Below are 26,135 nucleotides of genomic sequence, written 5' to 3'. Positions count from 1 at the left end.
CTTGATTTTCTGTCAATATCTTTTATTTACTCAATTTCTTTCATCATACATTATATAGTTTTTTTTTGGTAATTTTTGTTCATATACATAGCTAATGTTCGTTTAGATAATTCGTATGCTTTTTAAAGACTGGATCCTTGGCTCCTTCAGTTTATTTGAAAATAATTACAAAACCGCATCTTGGCATAATAATAGGTAAGGTATAAAAGCTTATTTGTGTATATAATCGCTTCAAAAAAAACCCTATTATTATAATAATATCGTATAGAGTGTGTATATATATATTTATATATGTGCGGATGTATACAAACTTTGAGAACTTTTCTTGGGTAAAATAAAGCTATATAAAGATAACAAATAAATATCATAAAAATCATAATACGCAATATAGATAGGACGTCAAAATAAATAAAGCACAAAACTTATACGTAAAACTTCGATCTGGTTTCGGATCGCACTGGTACACATGGTGGATTAATACTTTGTAAAGCTTCTACAAAAGTTAAAAAAAAAGTAAGGTAAAACAGAGGATCGGGACAATTTCGAACGTGCCGATATTGATGGTATAACTTTGCAAATACTAAGGGTTCTATATAAACAAGGTTGGTGGAAATGAAGCAAGAGCTAAATATGAGTATGTGTAGTAGGTACATATATGGGAGGTATTTCAAATAGAATTTCCTTATAGCCCGATTTGCAAAGTTATAGAGAACATACACATATTAAAAGTGTATCCCTTAAGACTAAAGCATATTGGTTAAATGCATGCAATCTGTTTCTTTTTTTCTGTGTGCGCATCTGACTTTTGTTCATAGATTCAATTCTTTGGCCATTTGTCGCCCATTAGGCCTTCATCAGTAGATGCGGTTCGGAGCGTAATGAGTCCGTAAGATATTGTGTTTTCATGGTTTTCTGAAAATAACGCTTTTCGTTGGGCGAATTGACCATATAAACAATTGGACGTACGCCAACATTACGCCACAAATCAGCAATGTGCCTATGAAATTAAAATGCATTTAAATGACATTATCTCTGAGGTTAAGTGATTGCACTTACAAATTAAACTCATCCTTGCTAAGAAACACAACACTAATGCCTATTACGGGTGCAATAATGTTGCGAAAGATTGCACCATAGATCGAGGTAATCAGTGTAGAGGATTTAAGTATGCTTAGGGACAAGTAGGTCTCATGCCACAGTCCACAGATGATGTCTGGCTGCAGTTTACGTAGCTGATAAATGGCCAGGGGCGAACGGCTTATGACAATTGTGCGTTGTGTCAGTGCCTCATTGGATGACATGAACTTTTGCATCTGATCGATCATACGAGGACTGTTGTCGTGCAGGCGAAGAAATAATGTGGCAGAAGGAGCTTCAGCTTCCAGAAATTCAGATAACTGTTTCAGGGTGGCCACATATTCGGTCTCGAACTGGCATCTGAGAATATACACAAAGTTTAGAATAGGATTCTATAAATTTATATACTTACTAACCCCATGGGATGCTGCTCTGTGATGTTCTGCTGCTGTAGATCATTTAATGTACGATGAGCAACATCTAGTTTTTGAGGATTAGCTATGACAATTTCACCGCAAGATGTTAAACCGGCATCTAATAGCAAATTTCGATAACCACGTGCCAGGCACTACACATGTGTCAGGAAGCAGAGGGCGGGAGAAATGGAAATACAAAGGGGATGTTATTGATTATTTTTTTTTTTGCTAAACAACGCCGGTAATCGCCGGCTGACGTCACCTTTTTGATAGCTGCCTTAGAGTTTTCGGGTGCATCATAACCAGCTCCACGATTCGCTATCGGCCAATAGCTGGGCCAATCATCCGGCGTACTCAACAGGCTGAGCAAACGTTTCTCGTTGGGACTCCGTTGCAGTTTCACAAATTTTGAGGCCACACACACGACGAGCAATGTCAGGGTGCACCAAGGTATGGCCAAATTGCAGAAGAACCATAACACATTGAAGCAGAAGAAGATCAGGCTCAGGGAACAGCAAAGCAGCTGATAGATCATCTTTATGCCTAACCACAACCAGCGCCAGTACATTCAGTAAGAGACAATGACAACACTGAGATCCAAATCCGCGTTGACATGTGAAGACATAGACAAATATAAATCTGTATCCCTGGCGTGAGTTATCGACGGGTCAGCTCCGGTGAGCTATCGACTTGGGTCGTGACCACAGTAACCCACCCCTAACATACGCCGCAATAAGTAAATAAATTAACAGACAACAGACAGAAATCGAAAACCAAAAGGAAGCACCCGACCAAACAGGAGGAGAAGGAACATAAGACGGTGGCACCACAGACATACTAGGGAAAACGCCCGCACTACCCAAAGGCAACACAAAGACCTTGGAATGATGCAAGCCTCACCGCGGGATTCAGGTAAGTATTTGAGATATCAAAATTCTTCACATTCTTCTCCATTATGGCCATTTTTCTTCCAGGTAACTTTTCCCTCTACTTTTCCAGATCCTTCGGATTTGGCCGCATCACATGCAAATTGCAAAAATGAAGAATACTTGACCAATAACAGCAAAGCGTTTAAATGTATTTTGCTACTGAGCTACTCTTCTATCCTTCATTTTATCACGCAATTTGTTTATTGACTATTAGTTAGGTTTCACAATTTTGTTAATAAACGAATCCAACGCCTAATTGTGGGATGAGACAAGCGAGTGTAGACTCCCGGGTAGTACGGATCCGCGCATCCTACGCCCCAGGACACAATGCCGATAAGGGTATTTTGAGCACTGATTGGACCACCACTGTCGCCTGAAACGTTTACGTCACATTTTGTAAAAATTCCATTTGATAAGTAAAAACTAGTCATTATTCTTACCCTGACAAGCATCCGTGTTACGAGCTGCCGCACAGAACATGCTAAAATTATAAACGTTATCATTTTGGGATATTAATTAGTAATTGTGCTGCTCGTTTCACTTACGCTTCAGTCACGCCCCCATGGAATTTCAGGTCGTTGTGGCATTTCTGCTGATTCACAGTTAGAACAGTGGTACTCTTTAATACGGAAGACAGTATCGGATCTGTTGTGCTCATATGTCCCCATCCAGATACAATGGCAGGCATACTATCATTAATTGCTTCTCCTATTGAGGGCAAGCGAATGGGAGCCACTTTACCATTGGTGGAGGTTAAGGTTTCAGCTGCAGTCCGAAGAAGGGCAACATCAAAGTTCATATCCTTTGCATCGTATGATGGATGTTTGTATATGGCCAAAACTTTTTGGACATCTCCGCCCACGGATCGTAGAACACTTCCCAACCGCAGGGTAAATTCCTGTGGGCTTCTTTCGTGTCCGTCAATGCAATGAGCCGCTGTTATGGCCCAGTTTCCGCTTATTACAGAAGCCCCACATATGTGTACCGATTGGCGACGTAACGATAACTGATATGGAAACTCCCCGTCCCCAGCATCTCGGCCATTGACAATCCGACTGTCTGGCTGACGTTTCACCGACGCCGCCTGACAACTCAATACCAGTGCAAAAAGGAGGAGTAATAGAAGCTGCTGCATGACTCCGCTGACTCTTCAAAACTAAACACTTCATTTCTCACAAAACTCGATATATTCTTAAAGTGTTTTGCACTTGGCCGTCGATTCATTATCAATTCTCGCTGTTATCTCTTGCTGCGTAATTAGGCATTGTCGATACGCTGGGTTTTTTTTTCGGTGATTCTATTATTGTTTACAATATTGACGGCATTGAACTTCCGTGAAGAACATGGATGAATAATCGGGACTTCCTAATGGGTGACAGAGTTCTAGGTAGTTCGAGATAAAGTTTTACTTTTAATTCGTTTTAGATGCTACATACACGTGATGTATGTGTACTTGTTTCCAAATTTTACTGCATCAATTCTATTCCGACCACCATGAAATACGTTTTAAAAATTTCAAATTTGAAATTGTCCGCTATATTACTGCAGCCCTGTCAATCGATAAGTAATTTTTATCGAGCATTGGACAACAAGGACGGCGAACTGCAAGCTGGTTGGTGCCAGTTTAGCAATTTAGTTGCCAGATCTGGCCTTTTTTTTAAATGCTAAATCTAGCAATTTTAAGTATTTTTTTTGTAGCAATTGTAACAATTAAATGTCAATTTTCTAAGATTTTCTAAATTTAAACTGATCGATTTTTTTCAATAATTAGAATCATTTGAAAATACCGAGAATAAGTGACACCAGATGGTTGTCGATAGAGAGTGCGGTTTTCCGTGTTGTGGATCACTAGTTAAATGTAATTTTAATTGTTTAAGATCATGTTCCTTATTAATTTAAGAGTTTTGAATTTTGATTTTTATTTTTGTATATCTTAATTTGTTAAAAATTACATAGTAGGTTTAGCTTTAACTTTTTGGCAATTTTTAAAAAAAATTATACATTTTTGGCAACTTTTCTTCCCATATCTAGCTATTTTAGCCTATAAGATTCTGGCAGCACTGCAGCTGGGGCGAATTGAAGAGAGCCGAGGCGAAGTATCTGCACTGAGAAAAAACATATGGTGAAAGTTTCTTAAGTTTGTTTTTTATATATTTATATAATTTATTAACAATATTTATACATACAGTTGGACCTCAATTATTCGGGCTCCCATTAACTGGACACTCTTTTATCCGGGATGAAGTTGAATCACTGTTAACCGTGATTACCTCTATTATCCGCGATGTCAAACGAAATTTTTTTCCTAAAAAAAAAAACGAATTCGCGGCTTCCCCGTTTTAGTTACAATCAAAAAGAAACACGCGCTTATGTATGTATGTACGTGTTACATATTTTTATGGTCAGTGTGCGTGATTTATAGATTTACATATGTATGAACTTATAAAATTTTAAGTACGAAATACTTGGAAAATTTAATCTCAATTTGCCGGGTTTTTCGATTTCCCGTAATGGCTCTGATCCCGACCGTCCCCGATAATCGGGGTCCAACTGTATTTTCATTTAGTATAGGATACAGAAACTCAGTTGTATATGACGACAGTTTTAATACCCTTGTAGAGGGCGAAATGTACAAGTACAAAATATATGAAAAGTAATCTTCTATTTAGAAAATTCCTGCCTCGGCACATAGCTCCCTCCACGAAGGGCAACTGGCTAATGGCACTTCGGCCTCCTCCAACTTGTTAAACCTGCTAACAAGGTGGGTAGAATCGAACACTATGACCTAAAATGTATGCTGCGTCCTGCAGAGCACGGACATTCATACAGTTGCTACACGTTTCTCACAGTGCATAAAGAGAGGCGAATTCGGCCAATAAAAACATCTCGGCAAGCGAATGAGGGGAGAAAACAAAGCGAAGGAGCGGCCAAAAGAGACACAAAAAAACTAATAGTTGAATGGTTCGGTTGTGTGGGTGGATGTTCGGGTGTTTTGGATTTGAAAATTTTCGAAAATTGTGCGCGTTAAATAGAAAAAGCAGACTAAATACAAAATAGTATAATTAATAAAACTAAGCGATATTGTTGTTTTATGTTGTCGCCAATTGACGAGATTTTGAATATTCGAAAATTTTGTAATAAAGTAATAGCAGAAAAGTGTTTAAATAGTGCATTAATAATTTACAATTGTTTATTTTATTTGTTATTGATTGGCTTGTCGGTTTCCATTCACCAGTTACATCAACATTACATCGGGCGCTTATAATTTTTATATTGATTTTATTCAATTAGGATTAAATGCAATTTGTTATAAACAAAAAGGAATGGAATTAACATTCCTTAATTGCCAAATTTAAAAAAGAACTGTTTGTTTGACAACTTGTAATTAAGCAAAACGAACAAGTGAAGTGAAGTGCGAGTGGAGGCGAAAGGACTCTTGGCATAAGGATAAAGATTAAGGTACAAAAAGACAGACACAAAAGTAAAAGAATCTTGCATCTGCGTAAATCAATAGAAATCATCCCCCTCCCGCCCGTCATCAGACACTTTGTGCAGTGCTCAAAAACCGGATTTTGTTTGTCCACAGAATGTTATAGAAGGAGGGGGTGAGGTTATGGTAGTTATGGTGAAGTTAATGCGTGTTTGGGAGACGGGGGTGGTTGCACATTATCATTGCCCAATTTTGATTTCAAGCTAATCAAGAACAACACCAAGAAGTAAAAAGAAACTAAGCAGACAAAGGGAGCGAGAGCCCGCACCTGAGAGTGTCAATTCCCCATCGCTGGCCAAAAATAAAAGCGCAAACTTACAAAACAAATTGTTACAACATTGTGGTGATGCCTCATCGTCCTCCTCCTCCTCCTCTGGCCCTCTGGTTGAAAGTCTTGTTTCCTATAAATTATGCAGCTCATCTTTATTTAGCTCGTCTCCTCCTGACTGCGCTTTCATTGAGATTCTTTTCATCTCGGTCTCCGTCTCCCTTTTCATCTACATCGTTGTCTTCCCTTCTCGTGCCCCAGCAAGTGTTCTTTTCTTGAGTGTAGAAACCCGTTTGCCTCCAATTCCAATCCCATGCAATTTTTTTTTATTTGTTGTTTAAATTGATTTTCTTCTCTCATACATACATACATATATCTCTTTCTTTCTCTGTGTGTGTGTGTTATTTGCCTTTGTTTCACTTTTCATTCGTGAGCTTTCATTTGGCCGTTTCACACAGTTTTGTTGTTGTTGTTGGGGTCGTCTGTTTGCTCTTGAACCTCAATTTCTACATATTTTCTAAACCCTCTTTGGGTTATACCCTTTATGCACAAAGTAAACGAGTTATATTTAGTTGGTCACGAACTAAGCCACAATGGAGAACTAATCTCAGTCTTCCAATTCAATTACAATTCTTCTTCTTTCCTTAATAGTCCCTTCTTTTAGTATTCAAAGTTAACAGCGTAAGAGTATTTATAGATCGGTTAGAATTCTTGATTTTTATCTATTTGTGTACATCTTACTACTTGTTCGCATGTCTGTTATTAAGTTTGCTGTTATTTCTTTTTTAAGTTTGTATTTATGTTTTTTGGTTTCTTTTTTTTTTTTACTTTACTATGCATACCAAATAGGAGACAACTTATTTATGTATATGTATGTATGTATGTATGTGTGGGCATACCTCTTAGATTGCGTGTTAATCTTTGGGGTTCTTTAGCCAAAAATATTTACAAAGAAGGCGGCTCCAGTAATTTCAGACAAATGTTATGTGAAAATCTTATAAATCAACAGTTTTGTTTTTGCCCAAGAATAAACATCTAGATTGGGTATAGAAATTTCTTTCAAACAAAAAAGGAACATCATACACTTGGGTGGCCTTATTCATGACTGTTGTGTACAGTGAACACTCGTCGTGGCAGAGGCTTTTCTTGTACTTTCATTACAAATTTTAGATGATTAAAATTGCTTGTGCCTTGGGATCTGCCAGCAAATGTTCTCTCCAATGAGGTATCTACTTAATATTGCTTTTCTTTTAGCGAGTTTTCACTGTATTTTATTTTTTAATTAACATCCAAATGGATAATTAGCATAGCAGCAATAACAAATTGGCCAAAGTAGGTGATAAGCGCAGTCTAAATGGTCAAACGTGTACACTAAATATAGAAAAACGTTTTTAGCTAGCTGATAAGAGTTCGTAAATTGACATAGATTTCATTTGTTTCGGAATACTCTATTTTTAAGTGGTTCGAGCTCAGAGCTCGAATTGTTGAATTTTGAAACATTTGATAAATCTATAGGCATTGGCATGTTAGTGTTTCCTCTTCTCTTTCTTTGACCTTGCGAGGATTTTAGTTAGCTGATAACAAGTCCGGAAATTCAAAAGTCTTGGGTTTGGAAATTTACCAAACTCATACGCTCTGATTCAGAATTCTTTGCCTTTGTGGATCAATAGAAGTCCCACGAAATGTTTAACGATAACAATTGATTAATATGTAATAAAACGTAATGACCCCAAATTGTGGCATGTTAATGTTTCCTATTCTCTTTTTTGTTGGCTTTGTCTGGCCATTGGGTTAAGCGTTTGGTCAAGTGGACAAGTGGCCAAGTCGGTTCATTGACTTGTTTCTGGCTATGTATGTATCCCAACCAAAACCAAAACCAAAAGTGGAGACACGAATGATGATGATGATGAAGGGAACAAAACCGCAACAGTTACAAACGACAATGTCACTTGCAGGCGAAAAAACAATAACAATAACCGCAAAAAACGACATAAAATACCTACAAAAAAACAAAAAAAAAGAATGAAGAGGAAAACTGAAACTAACTAAACGAAACGAGATTTCAATGCAGGAATTTCCATTTTCATTTCCATTTCCATTACCATTACAAATGCAACACACAGTGGATGCTTTTGGCGATGGTTGGATGGATTTTGTCAACTGGCAACTGGAGGAGACTCTCCAAGTGGGACTGGATCTGGGGAACCAGTAACTGGGGGACTGGCAATTTGACAAACATTGCACGCACTCAACTGACGACTATAACCGACTTTTCTACCGTTACATTTACGTTTGAGTGCCAACTCAAATGTCGCTTTTGCCTCTCAAGTACCTTTTCGAATGCAATTGACCCAAGAGAAGTATATACAGGCAAAAGAACGAGGCCGTTGCAGAGGGGAGGATGGGGATCTTTGGTCTCGACAACAAAATGCTGATGATGCTGCAGAAGTTTTGGACAAGTTGATTTGGCATCTTTGTGTGGCATCTTTTTTTGTTTTTTCCTTTTTTCAACTCTCAATTCAAACAAACAAACTAAAAAAAAAAAGAAACCCAAATCATGGCAAGTGCAACACATTTGGGGCACATCTGCCCCGTCTGCTACTTGACAACGTTTTGCATCGTTTATTCAACCAGAAGTCATTCCCGACGCCTCCAACAACATTGAATAAGCAGTGGAAAATGAAAGAGTATTTTATTGAGGAGAGTATAATGGCTAATCCTAAACTAAACAAGTCAAACAAGTGTCAAAGTGTCAGAAAGCTTAAAAAAAATCAACAAATGTTATGTAATGTGTACCTGAAATGTGCTCAATATTCTCAACTTGCTCGCCTCATTTGGAAATGGGGTTTCATTTAATGGAAATTACATTTTTACAATCGTCTCGCAGCTAATAGTAAAAAAAAAATTGCTTTTCACATTGATAAGCAATTTGGAGTCAAGGTTAAGTAAAAAGCCGAGAACAAAAAGAGACAAAACTAATTTTATATGCAAAATCTTTCTTCTAACCTCTAGTAAGTGTATTTAAAGTTCTGTTTGTCTGCTTTTAATTAGTCTTCCTTTTACTTGCACTTAAGGTCGCTGGGCAACGTAATCATCATCATCATCATCATTATCGTCGTCAACGTCATCATTATCATCATTGTCGTTGTCATCTTTCGCTGGCTTCGCATTTGCGTGGGCTTAACAACTTTTTCAAGGGCCTGTGCCAATTCTGGTGAATGTTCTCTTTTTTCCTTCTGTTTCTATGTGTTTTCCGTTGTCTTCTTTCGCAATCAATAAACAACGACCTTTCTCCCCGCCCCATGTGTCTTCTCTGCCCCCCGCTCTTGGGATACGACTAAAAGTTGCTTAAAGCTTGAGTTCTTTGTCTTTTGCACGACAACGTTTAAGTATTTTAGGGCTAAGCTGTTTGCCACTTCAGTCCCTTTTTTCTTCCTCCAAACTCAAAAACCACTTGAGTTGCAACCTCGTTTGTGTTTAGGTTTATCCCTTTTTGGAACTTATGTTTTTTAGTTTTTTTTTATAACAGTTAATTACAGAATTGAGGTGAAGATGTAGGCGAACTAGACGCACTCTCCAGTCTTGTAATTTACATTCAAAAGACACGGGCAGGCGCCACTTAAGGTTCGCAGATAAAATGGGTAAAGATTTCCACATTGTTGTCGTAGTATTCCCTAAAATTTATAAGGGAGCTTTTGGGCTATAATGTTCAAGAACTTTACCACATTAATCTTATAGAATTAAGATCTATACTAGATTAGGTTTATGGGGATATTGCCTATCCGATGTATATACACTTATATAAGTACATATGAAAGCAGAAGAAACAATTTTTGACTATAGTTTAAGGCAATTGGTTTCTTAGTCTTTGAGAAATTTTCTTGGTTAGTGTTATCGATTTGAAAAACTCGTTTAAAATTTCGAATTTGGCTAACCAACAAATGACTAAACAAATTTGTTTACTTATTTACTTGGGAGTAGAGAAAATTGGAATCAAAGAATATGCAATGTACTTAGCATATGTATATAGACATTGATGCTTAGAAAGTCTAGCATATACATACATACATATATGTCAGTTCTTATAAATGTCAATTTTTCACGATGTCAGGTTTTGCTCGGCACTTTAATAAATCAAGACCTCAAAGGTTGAGGCCATAATTCTTCTCCTTAGTTAAGGATCTGCATTGTGATGAATATCCTATTGCACGAACAATCATTATTGTTGTTGTCAAGCGCTTTGCGAAAACAACAAATTAACCAACTTTGACATGGTTGTAAAACAAAAGCTAATACGGAGGCGACCGACGACAGATTCGTATCTTTACTAGTGCAGCCACTAAAAATAAAAACTAAGCACAGCACGTTGAGATGAGAAAGAAGTGCAAACAGTGAAGAGAATACTCAAACACCTCCGCATTCCATGTGCCCGTGTGTGCGTGTGTGAGTGTGTCGATGATGTTGACGGCGCCGACAAAGTGAAAAACCAAAACGAAAAGAATCAAAACAAAGCCCCAACCACAGACCCCCACAATGGGCTGCTTTGCTTATCCCCACTCTTTGTCCCTCTCTCTCTCTCTCTCTCTTTGCACTTGAATTAAAGTAGAAACAAACTCCCCCGAATGAGCAGCTGTATTTAAAGCCGAATGCACTCTGACGACGACGATGACGATGACGACGACGATGACGAGTGAGCGAGCGAGCGCGTTAAGGTTTTTGCTGGTTCCTCCAACAACGGTTTCGGTTTCGGTTGGCAAAGCGGAGCACAGTTGTGTTTTAGTAACGGAACTGGCCGCGCGCTGAGAGGGACTAACTAAGCTCCTGAATTCGCTCACACACACACACACACGCACACAAGTCCTGGACGCGAGTGGAAAAATCCCAAAAAACAAGAAGAAAACCAAGTAAAGGAACAGAGTGTAAGGGAGACAAAATAGAAATCAAAGTGAAAAGGTCTCTCTAGTTCTGTGTTTCTCTCTTCTCCGGGCGTTGTTTCTAATTACTTGTATCCTGGCAATGCAATTAAAGGATTCATTCTATTCATTAAGGAAACGCTTTCAGCACAACGTGCCGGAGTGTTGCATTGTTTCGTTAATTTCTATTCTCTCATTCCGTAACGGTGTGTGAAATAAACGCAAAAACTTTTGCTCCCCCCATCAGCCACCTAAACATTTTGCCGGATACGTGTCCCGGGTCCGGTGCCGTGTCCTTTAAGGACACATGGCGAGAAAATTGCATTGAAGCTTCTTGTATGTAAGTTAACAGGAATTTTTATTGTCTCTCTCTCTTTCAGTAAGGGTATTATTTAAATTATTATGATTAATTTCTCGCCCCAGGTTGCTGCCTGCCTCATGCCGCTTGCCGCATGTTGTTGCTTTTCTATCGATTTAGTCTAGAAGTGTATTTTTTTGTATCTTTTGTTTCGTGTGACTAAAATTAGCCTCCCTCTAGCATTTAATTGTCACACAAGACATTTAATACTCCGACTTCAGACATATTTTCTATATATCTTTGTGTCTCATTCATTGGCGTGGCGTGCTGTCAATTTATACGGTGGCGCTTGTTTCCCTATCATGACATCATGCAATCAAAACGATTTACCACATAAACTTTACTTGCACAATATTTGTACAATCATCAGAGATCAGTTTACCCAACTCCCGATCGATCCCCCCCACACACACACACACAATTGTTGGCAACAACTAATGAGCAAGAACAGAAGCGTAGCAAGGGGGAAAGAGGGACAATAAGTTGACCAAAACCTATGATGTGGCAAATGTTTTGATAGACTGCTACCATGGCAATTACTGGAGTTAGTTATGCTTATTTAGTCACACTTTAGTGACTTACAAATAGACCAGAACGTCTACAACATACCTATACATACAAATTTTCCCAAAAATCTGTGTTTGTTATGATTGTTAATGAACTGAATTCAAGTGTAAGTGTAAGCAAAAATCTATGATAATCCAGCAAACAAGTTTTCACAGAAATATATATGTAGTTGACTTATTACTTCATTTGTTCTTATAAATAATAATGAAAATAAATAGATTTAAATTAATTAATAAAAAGGGAGACCAACGTTAGGGTAAAACCATTTCTTAATGAAATTCCATACTGGATTCACACACACAGCTATACAGGTGTGTGTGTGTGTGTATAGGTGTGTTCTTCATAATTATGCCATGGTTGGTAACTGTAAACCTGTTCCATATACATATAGCCAACCATAAACATTGTGTCTACTGCTTTCCCACTATTTAACTGCATGAAATTGAAACGAAAAACAAAAAAAAATTTCATAATCAATGCAATAAGTGCTCCCATTGTTGTTGCTTTTGTGGACTCCGAATGCCCCAATACCCCTCAAGTCCCATACTGACTTACATGTGTCTCAACGCAGAAAAATATGATATCTCTCTTACTCTGTTGCTACCCATTTTTCCGCCAACTGGAAAAGAGCTTTACCTCCCACCCTCCTTCCTCATTCCTTCATAGAGAAAAGAAAAACATTACTTAGTCCCACGTTCCAAATTTTTATGACCTGTCGTTTTGGAGCTTTATCAGCATTTTTCGCCTTTATTATATTTGACACTGAGGGCAAAGAAGTATTATTAATAACTTGTAGAAATATTGTTAATAAACTGAGCTACCAACTTGAAAGATTTAGTAGAAACTTAATATGTATATGTACATATAAGGGGACAAAGCTTAATAACTTTATAAAATATTGTTAATAGTAAAGGAAGCATAAATTGTTCTATACATAAGAATTATGAAGTAAAATTTGAAAGAGGATTAATAAATTATTCTTAAAAAAAAGTATAAATACATTTTATATCAAGAAAATAATGAAATTTATGGAATATTATCCTCAAATCAAATATAAAAATATATACATATATGTATATGCATTAGAGAAAGAGTCAACGTTAATCATAATTATTGTTAAATGATTGACTACAAATTAAAATACCGCAAATACTTATTACCCGAACGCCATTAAAGTGAAAAGAATCATGTCTTTGCCATTTAATTAAACTCAATTTCATTAGCAGTTAAATGGCAGCAAATTAAGTACATGCAATTTCAATGAATTGACGATAAATTGTATTTCCATTTCCAAGTTAATGATTTTATCAAACGATAATGATAATAACTCTTGCGCTGCAATATAATGAAGGTTAATAAGTAAAACCGCAAGACTCAAGAGTATGAGGAAGGAAGAAAACTTTCTCTATGGCAAAAACAATAGGCAAACTAGCTGAATAAATGTACATGTAGATATATGGTTTGACATATCCAATTTGGTTTGCTGACATTTAATCAACAATACATACGTGAGGGCTGGTGGTGATGGTGGTGGGAAGGGGGTGGTGCACTACCATTCTTTCCACTTTATTTGGCATCGCATTTTTTTATGGTCTATGCTGTTTCTCTGTGCTTCTACATGATTTGTGTGTGCAAATAAACTATCTGGTTGCTGGACTCGTTTTGTAATATGTTTTGTCTAACGGCAGCCAATGTTCTATGTTTGTCAAATACATACAACTATGATCGGCGAGGGGTGGCTCATGTCAATAGGAACGAGTGCTTTTCAGCTTTATTGGTTCTATCAACATAAATTGCTATAAAATGCAATTATACGATAACCATATTTTGCCATCTGCTAGCTAATGGAAAATTTACCAACTAACTAAATGAAAATCACAGAAACCAACTAACTTTGGCTGTGCTGAGATTTCGCATCAAAATTTGACGAAATTTTACATGGAAATGTATTTTATATACCATGCACTTATAGGGCGTAATGGTATATTAAAGTCGCCAAAATGTGTGTAACAGGCAGAAGGAAGTTTTTCCGTTGCTTGCTCAGCATCAACAGCCGAGTCGATTCGTCCGTATGTCCGTCCGTATAAACACCTAGATCTCGGAGATCATAATAGCTAGAGTCACGCTATTTAGTATATAGATTCGTGTAGTATGTACGTGATGAAGTTTATTTCAGATTTTTGACACGCCCCCGTAATTTAAATAAGAAACTCGATTATCTCCAGTAATTTTTCAACTTATGCAATCAAATTTGGCATACATAAATATGATATTAATATCCAGCAACATACAAATTTTTAAAAAATACGGACTTAAAATAACCAAGTTATGCATATAAACGTTTTTCCATTAAGCCGGAGTTGGTCGTTGGCTGGTGGCGGCGCTAGTGTGCGCATATGCTCGGGTGAGCGAGATACTAAGAGATGCTTGTAAAAAGCAGGTGAACAGAACTTTTTATAAATAGGTACATACTGGTGCATGGTATACCTGTGTCGGTCAGGCGACTTACTTATTTAATTTTTTCTAAGAAATTAAAGATTCTTTACAATTGTTTTAAATTTATAACTCGAAATATGTTTAAATATTAAAATAATGTAAGTTTTACTTGGGCCTGTTTTTTGTTTGAGAAACATTTTTAAACTTAAATCTTTTTTAATATAAAAGAAAAATTGCAATATTTTGTAAATTGTCTAAAAGGCAAATTAAGTTGGGTAAACATATTTGGAAACGGAAGCGAGACTAGACTTTTATTTCAATTCCAAACAAAGTTAAAGTTACATTTTTTTCACATTCTTTATACCATATATGGGTTGGGTCCAGTTGTTTTTTTTAGTTGTTATTTGCTGGCTTGTTTATTGCTCGGCTGGCTATGCTAATGGCCTAGGCTCAGCATATTATGGTTTTTATTTATGATTGCTGTTGCTGTGCCTTTTAGAGTTGTGTTTTTTTTTCTTTTGCCTCTGTTTTTCTGGCTTTGACGATATGTCGAGCACATGCCAAAACCCACACGCTCCACTGGCAGCTTAACCGTCGCATTACTCATGCTCATCTGCTCTAGAAAATTGCCCCAAACCAACATAGCGGCCATAGGGCGTTCTCTCTCCGTTATTTCATTTGGTGCTTCGCTAGTTTCCTTAATTAAAAGCGAAAAAAAGAGCTAGAAAAAACTTGAAACTTTTCCTCAAAATTTCCGGGAACTTGTTGTTGTGCTTTGTCACCTCTTGAAGTGGTGGGAGGAGAGGGAGGAAGAGCGGACATTGAACCAGCTGCCATTCTGGTGTCAGAGTTGAAACTTCTTTTATTTTTTATTTTTTTATTCGTTTTCGGCAAACGTTGGGCAACTTCCTTCCGCACTGGCTAAAACAGAAAACAGTTTTAAAGCGTTCAAAACTTCTTGCCAACTGCAGCTGCAATTTCCGCGTCATTAATGCAAATTGTTGTGGCTTGGCCCAGAGACGCTTTTTGTGGTTCTTAAACGAGCCCAAGAGGGAAATTTTCCCCATAATTACTGACTGTCAATCTTATACTTGACTCTTTCCAGATAAGGTAAACTTGAATTGAATTTTTCCTTTCCTTTATTGAAATATATTTCAAAAGTATTGTATTAGTGCGATAATAGAAAACAAAAAAGTTTACAATTGATTTAGACGGCTTTCAAGAAAGTTTTTGCAAAACTCAAACTGTTTTTTTTTTTTTGCGTTAGCATGTGAACTCTTTGTACAATCAAGACACAAACAAAGCAACAAGAACAACAACAATAACAAACATTGATCAATTTATTTTGGAGCTGCAGCACTTCATGACTTTGTTGCCAATGGAAAAGTTAACCGGAAGTTAACATTTTTAGCCAACGAATTATAAATACTCTATTGAAATCGTATATGATGCCTAAAATATTGTAAAAATGTTGTAATCTTCCTATATTTATCAAAGATTGTTTAGCAATAATAATTCTAAAAATAACAAGAATCGAAATCTATATATATAAAGATTTTCTAGGGCAAGAAAATTGATTGCAGCTGCGTGTTTGTTGATATAAAATGATGGCTAAAATTATACGAAAACTTTCACATTTAGATATTGATCACAAGTATACTAAATACATATAAACTTAAGCTTGAGGGTCAGCAAACTTTTGTGCTAAATAAATATAACCTTTTCGTTGGTGTAAGATCTGACAAGAACAGCCTGAAGTCGAGTCAGCTTAAATTGTGCAACTTCCTGGGGGATTGAGCGGAAGGCTAAGGCGAGAGACCCAAACATTTTGAGTTGGGTTTTTGTTACGATGCCGGAATATAAAGCAAAGGCAAATCAAAGAGGAAAAACAACAAAAATGAACCATGTCATGAAAGGACGACGACGATGTAGGCAACATGTCAAAAGACCAAACCGAGTCAGGTTCCTATGGGAACAGCTGCAGCAGCATTGTGAGTTGTATGGAGTGTACAAGGAGCCGTAACGTTTTGCGATGAAATCAAATTTGCCAAAAAAAAAAAAAAAAAAAGAAAGGAGAGAAACTTTTTGCGCAAATTTGTCGACAGCTGATGGAGCACAGCTCTTTCATTCAAATATTTAAAATTTAAATAATTTGTAAACTACATAAAATGTTTCTGTCTAAAAAATGTTGTCACCTCGACTAAGGACAACGTCGGACTGCTTGTTATATATGTATGTATGCATGCAAATCCCTTTACTCTGTTTTTGTGTATTTAACATCCGGAGGGTATTCAAATCTTCTCTGAAGTCGGAAGCTAAAGAATATTTGGCCAAATTGCTGATGGGAAAAACAAACAATTTTCATTTTCCACATTCATTTTATATGAAGTACACCATGCACCAAATGGTATGAATATTTTTAATTGCAAGCACCATATATGAGCAGATATATTTTTATTAAATTCTTTTTACATGCTTCATATCTCGCTCGCTCCTACACTTACACACACACGGCCATCTCATCACCCAGTAAAATATGTTTATTACGTATAATTGTAATATTTCTAGTCCGATTTTAATAAAATTTGATACGTCGATAGTAATTAACAAGACTAATTAGTGTGATAAATTTGATTTCGACTGTTCTCAAATTGCGGAAGGCAATTATGAAGACGTAAATGGGCGTGGCAAAAGTTTTAAATACCATATTGGGTGGTTTTATATTTGTTAGTCTTTAAGAAAATCAGTTTTAGTCAAACATGTAGTGGAAGTGATCGTGGTATAATTTTAAAACAAAGAAAATCAGCGAGCGTATCCTGCTAATATATGTATATACCAATGTCTCTTAGAATAGTCTTTAAACAAAATAAGTTCAATTCTATGGAGCTGCGGCCTGGGCTGATAACGCCAACTATTATATCGAAAAACTACAAGTCACTCAAAACAAATTACTTAGAATGATTTATAATTGGCCCTGGCATTTTTCCACAAGCCAACTGCACCATAGAGCAAATGTTGATCAATCAGCGGTGATACTCTAACGTCTCGACAATAACTTTGATAATAGATGTTTGTATTCAACGTATACTCATTTAAGTATCCTGGCATAATTTCTAGTTCTAGTCGTAAGTTTTATCTAAATGTATTCTTCAGGGTGAATAGGGATTCCCGGAGAGGAGGAAAATAACCCAAGCTTCATTCATTGAATTCAAATTATGAACTGATTTTATTTAAAGCAATGTTGTGTATATAAATGAATTCTTAGACTCTAGGCTCGAGACTCGAGGCGACGATTGTTCTTAAAACTGCTTGTTATTTAAAAATTGTTTATATTTCATGCTCAGCGTTGGCGACTTGATATTGCGCCGTTTTGGTCTTAAGCTTCTCCACAGAGTGCGGATGAATTTGAATTCATATGAATTTTTATAACTTATTTTGTTTATGTTTCGTTTTGTATGTATATTTCTTTGGTCAATCTGATTTGGTGAAGCCATTTCAGCTGATTACTATGTTTAATCCTAAACACAGGAGGTTTTTTAATCAAATGTTCTCCCCAAAACAGATTTCATAATATATTATCGTTAACCAATAATATCTAGCAAATTATTACATATTTAAGTAGAATATGCCAATGCAGCATGAACTCTTAACCCTTTGAATATAACTCTCATGAATAAATGAATTAATGAATGAAAGTTCTATTTAATGTGCAGGGGCAGAGGTGGGCGTGTCCAAATTTTAAAATAAACTCGATCATTGCATACCAAATTTAGTGGCTCTAGCTTTTACAGAGATTTTCAGACGGACTCTGCCGTTGAATATATATATTTCACGGAAGGAAGCTTCCTTACGCCTTTTTCATAAATTTTGGCAACTTGAAAACCGTTTTAGAATCAACCAATGCTCTGCAGGTTGGCTAGTTTTAGGAAATAGAGCCTTGATAAAGCTTAAGGGTTTACTTTATTGCCTTATTTTGTATTTTTCCAATTAAGTCAAGCTATAGGATATGAGTATTTGATCTTAATCAAATAGATTGCAATTATTTGAAACAAATAAACATCTAATTTGGTTATAAAAGCTTCAATTTATTAATCTAAGCCCTCTATAGCATCTAAATGTGAGTAGAATGCAACATGCAATCATTTCCAGGATTGATAAAAATTGTTAATATTTAAAATGTGATTTAATCGCTCTTTCTCTCTCTCCCTATGGCAATGGCGTGACTTTAAAATGCTGCCAGACAAATGTTTTAACATTTGAATCTGTCATGCAATGTGACTAACTCTTCCCCTCGCTTTGGATGGCTGTCCTAATGAATTTAGGCATTAGTTTCACTCTTCGTTCTCTCTCTCTCTCTCTCTCTCTCTGTGTGCGGTGTTGTGCGATGTAGGAAACACAAGCGGGAAAACGTTTTAAATTAACATGCGAGCGTGTCGAGTAGAAGAGGATAGAAAGAAAGAAAGAATGAATGAAGGGGTAGATATTTGCATGTGGCTTGCTTCTGGTGACAGGAGCATGCAAGCTAAAGCCCCCGATTTCAGGGCTATACGTATGTAGGGGGAATTGACTTCTCGTAATTGAAACATTTGAAGGGCTGGGGGAGAGGCTCCTCTTTTAAATTTATGCATAATGCTTGAAAATTATAATGATATCGCATTCAAAATGCAAGATATGGATATATGTAGCTCACCCACTCTCCTTCTCTCTCTCTCTCTCACTCTACACATTGTGCTAAACAAACACTTTCGCGTGCAAATTAAATAAATTACACTAAAATTGAATAATGCAACAAATAAATTTTACATTAAGCGTTAAATTTTCAATTGTTTGCTTACTTTCCCCCCATGTCGTGGGTCTCTCTGGTGTAAATATGCACATAAAAGTTTCACATTTTCCCATTAAATTGTTTGCCTCATATAAATACATATGTACATAGTATAAAGTACGCATACGCACTGTAGGACAGCTAAAGGAGTGCGAACTGGGAGTGGGTTGGGTTGGGTGATGTGAGTTGGGTGGAATCGTGAATGGATAACAACTTTTTGCAAAACTATGCATTAATTTCATCATTTGCACAGGAAACTTTTCTGACAGCATGTGAAGAGTTTTTGATTGAGTTTTCGGTTTGTTCGCTTCGTTAGCTTGACTTGACTTTTCAACTTATATACATATGTATGTACATACATGTCTATCAATACATATGCACATACACATGTATATGTAGTACATATAAAAATTGGCTTATTTGTGCACAAAATTGCTGCGGAAGGACTTAATTTGACTTTAAAATACAATATTGAACTTAGCAAGCAAATATTTAAAGTCTAATCAAAGTGAGCTTTAATTTAATTTAATTTAACACTTTCAAGTTCTTTAATAGGAAATGTCTTAGTGATTAGTTTCGCTTCCTATTCGTTTGATTTATCGATGTTGACTAATTCTATTAGACCATAAAAGACGATGTATAATTTAATTACAACAAAGTATTATATATTTTCAATTTGTTTCATTGCAGATGTAGAACGAATTTCATTAGAAGATTCCAAGTAGGATCACCTAAAGATAGCCGTTCCCGACCAATCGATCAGTTGCTGAAGGAGAAGAAGTTGCCTCTGGGTCTTGGGTTGGGATGTCTTTCAAATTATTTCGACGCGGTTCGGCCCGCTGTATTGGCCTGCTGTCGGCATTTGTGACCATCCTATTGTGCCTGTATTATATCTCAATTGGACAGCCCAATCCAGCGCCTGCTACGGAAGTGGGTTCAGCCACTGCAGCTGGTCGTGTTCAATTGCCTAATAGTCAATTTGGTGGCTTTGGCGTTGTGGGTGGCGTCGCTGCCACTCGTCAGCAGCAAGCCCATAAGCAACAGCAGCAGCAGCACCTGTCAACATTTGCCAACCAGAAGAGATTGTCCGAGTTACCCACGGCCAAGCAACAGGAACAGAGTATCCAAAACGAGCAGGAACAGGATAATCCCGACTGGGGTGATAAATGTTATGTTCTCCTGCAAAGCAATACGAATATTACGGCCACGGAGGAGCATAGCAAATTTGATTTCCAGCCAGAATGGATGCGCTCCAAAGAGTATTGGGATCGAGGATTTGAGGAGCGATTCGAGAACCAGAAGAAAGAGAAACAGCGACCACCGTTGAAGGTTATCGTGGTGCCACATTCTCACAACGATCCCGGGTGGTTGAAGACATTTACGAATTACTTTCAATCGGACTCGCGACAGATTCTCAATTTGTTGGTCACCAAAATGCAGGAATACAAGGACATGACATTCATATGGTCGGAGATTAGTTTTCTGCAATTGTGGTGGGATCAGGCCCATCCGACCAAACAGCGAGCGTTGAAGCGTTTGATTAACTCCGGACGAATCGAAATCACTACGGGCGGTTGGGTGATGACGGATGAGGCCAATGTACACATCTATCCAATGTTGGATCAACTAATCGAAGGACATCAATGGCTAAAGAATAACTTGAATGTTACACCAAAAGTGGGCTGGTCGATTGATCCATTCGGTCATGGCAGTACAGTGCCGTATCTGCTTTCCGGTTCGAATTTCGAGGGAACCATCATTCAGAGGATACACTATGCGTGGAAACAGTGGTTTGCCCGGCAGGAGAGCGGTGATTTTATCTGGACACCATACTGGCGTACTCAAAAGGGTCACATGCTGACCCACAATATGCCCTTCGATATCTACTCTATCAAGGGCTCATGTGGTCCGCATCCGTTTATATGTCTGAATTTTGATTTTCGTAAAATTCCCGGCGAATACACGGAATATTCGGTGAAAGCTCAGTTCATCACCGACGAAAATATCGAAGAGAAGGCTCAGCTTTTGCTAGAGCAATATGCTCGCACTGCTTCCCTCTTTCCACATAACGTGGCTCTGATTCCCGTGGGTGATGACTTCCGCTACAACAAAGAACGCGAGGTGGATCAGCAATATACGAACTACAAGAAGTTAATCGATCACATTATGAACAACAAGCGATTATACAATGTGGACATTAAATTTGGTACACCAAGTGACTATTTTAAGGCCATACGGGAGCGCATGAAGGAGAGATCTCTTAGTTTTCCCTCGTTCAAGGGAGATTTCTTTGTCTACTCGGATATTTTCTCCGAGGGAAGACCAGCTTATTGGTCGGGTTACTTCACCACACGTCCATTTTATAAGCTTCTAAGCTCGGAATTGGAACACAATCTTCGCGCCGCTGAAATTCTATTCACCTTGGCCTATAATACAGCCCGCCAGGGTAGACATGAGAATTCCATCAAGATATACGAGAAGAATTACGAGCACATTATCGTGGCTCGACGTAATTTGGGTCTCTTTCAGCATCACGATGCCATCACGGGCACGTCGAAGGCCTCCGTAATGCGTGACTATGCCATGCGACTGTTTGAGAGTATTCAGAGTATGGTAAAGATGCAGCAATCCTGCTTGGAATTGCTTCTACAGAAAGATCCGCCTCATCAGCATGGTTTTTTGCTTAGCGAATTTGAGCGCGATAATTTCAATTGGATGCCTCGCAAGATGTCCATTCAGATGGTAACTGCGGGTGATGAATCAACTAATCCATCATCTGCCGGAAACGGAGCTGGAGAGCCAGTTGGCACCTTTGTCATCTACAATTCTCTGGCCCAAAAGCGTATGGAAATTATCACACTTCGAGTTCCGCAGCCCAATGTGAAAATTCTCAACGATTTGGGTGAGGAAATGAAGCACATACAAATCAATCCAGTATGGAATATCACCGAGGAAGGCTATAATATGGGCTTTGGAGGTACTACAGGAACAGCTGGAAGTATCCGAATCTCGACACGACGCTACGAGGTGATGTTTGTGACCGAACTGGAGCCTCTATCCCTAACCACTTTCCGTGTCCATCCTGATGAGGTTAACTATAAGCGAAGCATTGCAACAGTTTACTGTGATGACTGCACGGAGACGAATACAGGTTCAGGATCGACTTCTACTCCTGAACGTCCTGTCACGGCAAATGTCACTGCCTTGCCAGATTTTGAAACGCGAGCCAAACCAGGTGGTGAGTAAATCAATCACTTTTTTTTCCTTATTTTTTTATTTTACAAAAATTTTCAACATCAATTATTAGGTTTTAGAAACATGTCTTCATAGCGTATGGTAGAGAACCTGTCATTCAATAGTTTTAACACAACTTCATTACCTTTTTGGGTCGTTAATGGTTCAGCATCTTTGAATAGTTCTGCCCAGTTCTCATTGATCCAATCAGTCACCAGATTAATAAGATCTGTGTTCTCGGAATCAATATTTTTCAAATCAATTATCCATCTTAAAGAATACAAATTTATAAGCAATAATAATTGGTTAATCAAATTCGATCATGCTGGAACTTACCGATCCCATTTAGCGTTTATAATCACTTTATAAACCTTCACATATCCTCGATTATCACGCACAAATGACATTTTTACTTTTACTCGAATGTTTTGCGTATCCAATGTGGAAAATCCAGAAAGCATAATGGGTATATTTAAAATATTAACTTTGAATTTAAATTTGCTTGTTGTTATCGTGCTAGGAATCATAATATTTATCTCACTATCGCCAGCACTTGGATCCTCTCCAAAGCCTCGTACTTTGGTAACAGTTGAATTTTCAAGTCCTTTAACTATGGTATAAAAAATATCACCGTCATACCATATAGGTCTGCTATGATCATCCTGTATAAATCTGACAGTCGATACATTTACTAAACTCAGAGATGGCCATTTCAATGCCGGAATTCCTGTTTTACCATAATGTTTGATAACATAATTCATGCTCTTGGCTAAGCATTTTGTATCACCATAGTGACATTTCTCGATATCAGTAGCTGTATATAGTAGTATATATATTATATATTTATTAAGGTAATAACAATTATGGAAATTCTATTGAATTGACTTACGTAATTGATTGGCAAAGGCCAACAATGTGTGAGAGACGAGAATTAGATAAACGCAAGTGTACACCATGATCTCTAATTGTTGACTGTCCACTCTGAATTCGATTTCAAATGAATTGTGCAATAGAAAAACAAAAATAAAAAAAAATCGTGATCTAAAAACTAGTTTTAGCATCGATCTGCCTTGCATTTTATTTACTTTCTACTTAATAATCCTACTTAATGACATTCTAACTCTGAGTCAACTTAACCTTTTTATAACAATTCCTCATATATTTCAGGTGACATACAACTGGAGAATCCGCATATGCGGCTTCTATTCGATGAGAAAAGCGGTTTCCTCAAGACCATCACGAGAAAGAATCAAAAGAAACAATTGCTCAAGCCATTGCAATGCAATATTAAATTTGCCGCCTATCGCAGTGCCCAATTTCATTCCGGTGCATATCTATTCAAGACGGATCCCGAACAGAGCGAGGCCGAGAAAGATGTCCTTGAACAGTATACAGATGTGAGAATAATCATCACCTCTGGACCCATTGCCAGCGATGTCACAGTGATCTATGGTCCATTCCTGGCCCATACGGTGCGCATTTTCAATACCCGCACCCATCTAGATACAGGAATTTATATTGAGAACGACATTGACTTTGAACCGCCACCCAAGAATCGTGAGACAGAGTTGTTTATGCGTCTAGTTACGAACATCGACAATATTGCTGCAACGCCACAGCAACGAGATGTATTGAAAGAGGCTGCCGAAGCTGGCACAATGCCGGAGCTACCTGTTTTCTATAGTGATCAGAATGGCTTCCAATATCATGAGTAAGTCGTTGTGTACATTTTCTGACTCACTTTAGCTAAATGACGCTTGTTTTTTGTTTTCGCAGACGCATTAAAGTACCCGCCATTGGAATTGAGGGCAACTATTTCCCCATAACATCTGGAGCCTTTATGCAGGATTCTCATCTGCGTCTTACCCTGCTGACCACCCATGCTCAGGGTGCAGCCAGTTATGAGCCTGGCCAACTGGAGGTCATGTTAGATCGACGCACACTCTACGACGATTATCGTGGCATGGGCGAAGGTGTTGTGGATAGTCATCTGACCCGGCACAAGTTCTGGCTACTGGTGGAGGACATGCCGGCGGGACAGCATGAGGTTAAGCCACCAAACTACAAAATTCCCAGTTTACAAGCTCAGCATTTGGCCAATGGCTTGCGTTACCCGCCGAATATCTACTTCATTAGCAATTACGAACAGCCGCAGGCGGCATTGCACAGCCGGGTGCGCCTTTTGCCACAGGGACAACTGCCCTGCGATGTTCATCTTACCACCCTACGAACTCTGTCCGATCCAGAGTTGCAACTATTTCCGTCCGCTTCGGCTCTGCTGGTCTTGCATCGCCAGGGATTCGACTGTAGTGTGAGTGCCGGACACGAATCGGACCTCTCCACTCTTTGTCCCTTGTCGGCCAAAGGACTGGGCGCCGTCCAATTGGGCCAACTGCGTTTGGAAAGCATTGAAGCTACGAGTTTGACGGGACTACAAGCAGTGCCAGATAAATCCAAGTCCAAGCTTCGCCTTAAGTCCCTCAGTCAGATCAGTTTGGAGCCCATGGAATTGCGCACTTTTAATCTCACGTTTCGCGGCGAATTGTAAAGCGATTCTATGACAAACGCCCGACAAACCAAACCCCATCGAATTTTGTTCGAATTTTGTTTTAAGTGGAATATTTATTGTATTTATTTTGAGCTTTTTCTTTTAGTTTTGTAAGCGCAAAGTGCAAAGTGAATTTTCTTAGCTTTACTTAGTTGCTCGTTTCCGTTTCTATCTCAATTAGTTACATATATTAAGTACAAACACATATGCTAGCAGACAGCAAACACGACTTAATGCAATAGCCATTCCATCCCATGTTTAGCCAATTTCTCCGCCACACCCACATCCAGACACACCCCAACACACACCAACACACACTTTGTACAATTATTTCCTCTGACATCCCACGGAAACTAGACGATTATACAAATACCTTATATGATATGCAAATATTTAGAACTAAAGTAATATCCTTAGCTTGTTTTTTGTTCTTTTTTTATTTAATTAGCATGCAAATATTTAGACGCAAATATTTAGCCAGCAAATTAGATCAATTTACCTTTGTTTTCGAATATTTTTTAGACTGATTAGCCTAAAACGTTTTTGCAAAAATTATATTATAGTTTTCTTTTTCGAGCGGTTTTGCGAACCAAAATCGTTTATATAAATTTATATTTATTCTCGTTCATAACCAATCTCAAAAAGTATGTAGTATAAGTTTAGGAGAAAAACAAAAACAGATAGCAAAAATAAAAAAAGGTTAAGCCAAAAATTTATATGTTTCATAGCAAATACATACTGTAAATAGTTAATCTCAAAACAGCACGGTAAATTATAGCTCTAATATATAAATATGTAATTCACCTTAATGTTAAGGCATAAAATTCTAGTGCTCTACCTTTTACATATACATACATATACCGGAATTAATCAAAAATAGTTACTACTTACGATAGAAAGACAAACGCCTCACATTAAAACAAGCTAAATGAATATATATACATATAACTATAGGTTATGACAACTGATAACAAAAGCGTAAAGAAACATTAAAAAGACATTTCAAAACTGGTTTTATGTAATGATTTTACTTTTATTTATAATAAATTAGTACATTTAATGAATTCAAAATAC

The 26,135-nt window shown here is 37.6% G+C and overlaps 4 protein-coding genes and 2 long non-coding RNA genes across 8 annotated transcripts in view; 2 read left to right on the top strand and 4 right to left on the bottom strand.

The window, feature by feature from the left end:
* Position 1: 1 nt before the first annotated feature.
* On the bottom strand, positions 2 to 2,116 carry LOC6650737 (glycerophosphodiester phosphodiesterase 1). Its single transcript, XM_002074092.4, has 4 exons — positions 1,756 to 2,116; positions 1,494 to 1,645; positions 1,057 to 1,437; positions 2 to 997 (listed from the first exon to the last, which is right to left on the bottom strand). Exons 1-4 carry the CDS (start codon positions 2,059 to 2,061, stop codon positions 844 to 846), a joined length of 993 nt encoding a protein of 330 aa, XP_002074128.1. The 5' UTR covers positions 2,062 to 2,116; the 3' UTR covers positions 2 to 843.
* A 33-nt stretch (positions 2,117 to 2,149) lies between these two features.
* LOC124461049 lies at positions 2,150 to 2,678 on the top strand. The gene is made up of 2 exons (XR_006954904.1): positions 2,150 to 2,405; positions 2,468 to 2,678. It is a non-coding gene; the product is annotated as an uncharacterized LOC124461049 (long non-coding RNA).
* On the bottom strand, positions 2,601 to 3,586 carry LOC6650736 (trypsin-4). The gene is made up of 3 exons (XM_023179959.2): positions 2,968 to 3,586; positions 2,863 to 2,903; positions 2,601 to 2,795 (listed from the first exon to the last, which is right to left on the bottom strand). Exons 1-3 carry the CDS (start codon positions 3,555 to 3,557, stop codon positions 2,644 to 2,646), a joined length of 783 nt encoding a protein of 260 aa, XP_023035727.1. The 5' UTR covers positions 3,558 to 3,586; the 3' UTR covers positions 2,601 to 2,643.
* Positions 3,587 to 4,465: 879 nt separating this feature from the next.
* Positions 4,466 to 10,643, bottom strand: LOC124461054. The gene is made up of 3 exons (XR_006954905.1): positions 10,249 to 10,643; positions 4,609 to 4,727; positions 4,466 to 4,527 (listed from the first exon to the last, which is right to left on the bottom strand). It is a non-coding gene; the product is annotated as an uncharacterized LOC124461054 (long non-coding RNA).
* Positions 5,045 to 26,135, top strand: part of LOC6650735 (alpha-mannosidase 2) — a 31,128-nt gene continuing 10,037 nt past the window's right edge. Inside the window, exons 1-4 of one of the 3 annotated variants that reach the window (XM_002074090.4) lie at positions 5,045 to 5,881; positions 19,970 to 22,517; positions 23,681 to 24,224; positions 24,290 to 26,079. In XM_002074090.4, the coding sequence (XP_002074126.2) occupies positions 20,084 to 22,517; positions 23,681 to 24,224; positions 24,290 to 25,061 (3,750 nt within the window). In that variant the 5' untranslated portion in view covers positions 5,045 to 5,881; positions 19,970 to 20,083 and the 3' untranslated portion in view covers positions 25,062 to 26,079. Of the gene's footprint in view, positions 5,882 to 10,968; positions 11,434 to 19,969; positions 22,518 to 23,680; positions 24,225 to 24,289; positions 26,080 to 26,135 lie in introns of those variants that run through there. The other 2 variants (XM_023179958.2, XM_047012609.1) reach the window with 2 other exon arrangements.
* On the bottom strand, positions 22,541 to 23,481 carry LOC124461041. Its single transcript, XM_047012633.1, has 3 exons — positions 23,403 to 23,481; positions 22,850 to 23,327; positions 22,541 to 22,783 (listed from the first exon to the last, which is right to left on the bottom strand). Exons 1-3 carry the CDS (start codon positions 23,467 to 23,469, stop codon positions 22,576 to 22,578), a joined length of 753 nt encoding a protein of 250 aa, XP_046868589.1. The 5' UTR covers positions 23,470 to 23,481; the 3' UTR covers positions 22,541 to 22,575.

This window comes from Drosophila willistoni, chromosome 3R (assembly GCF_018902025.1).
Source record: "Drosophila willistoni isolate 14030-0811.24 chromosome 3R, UCI_dwil_1.1, whole genome shotgun sequence".
Lineage (NCBI taxonomy): Eukaryota > Metazoa > Arthropoda > Insecta > Diptera > Drosophilidae > Drosophila > Drosophila willistoni.
This window is presented reverse-complemented; position numbering and strand designations above follow the sequence as displayed.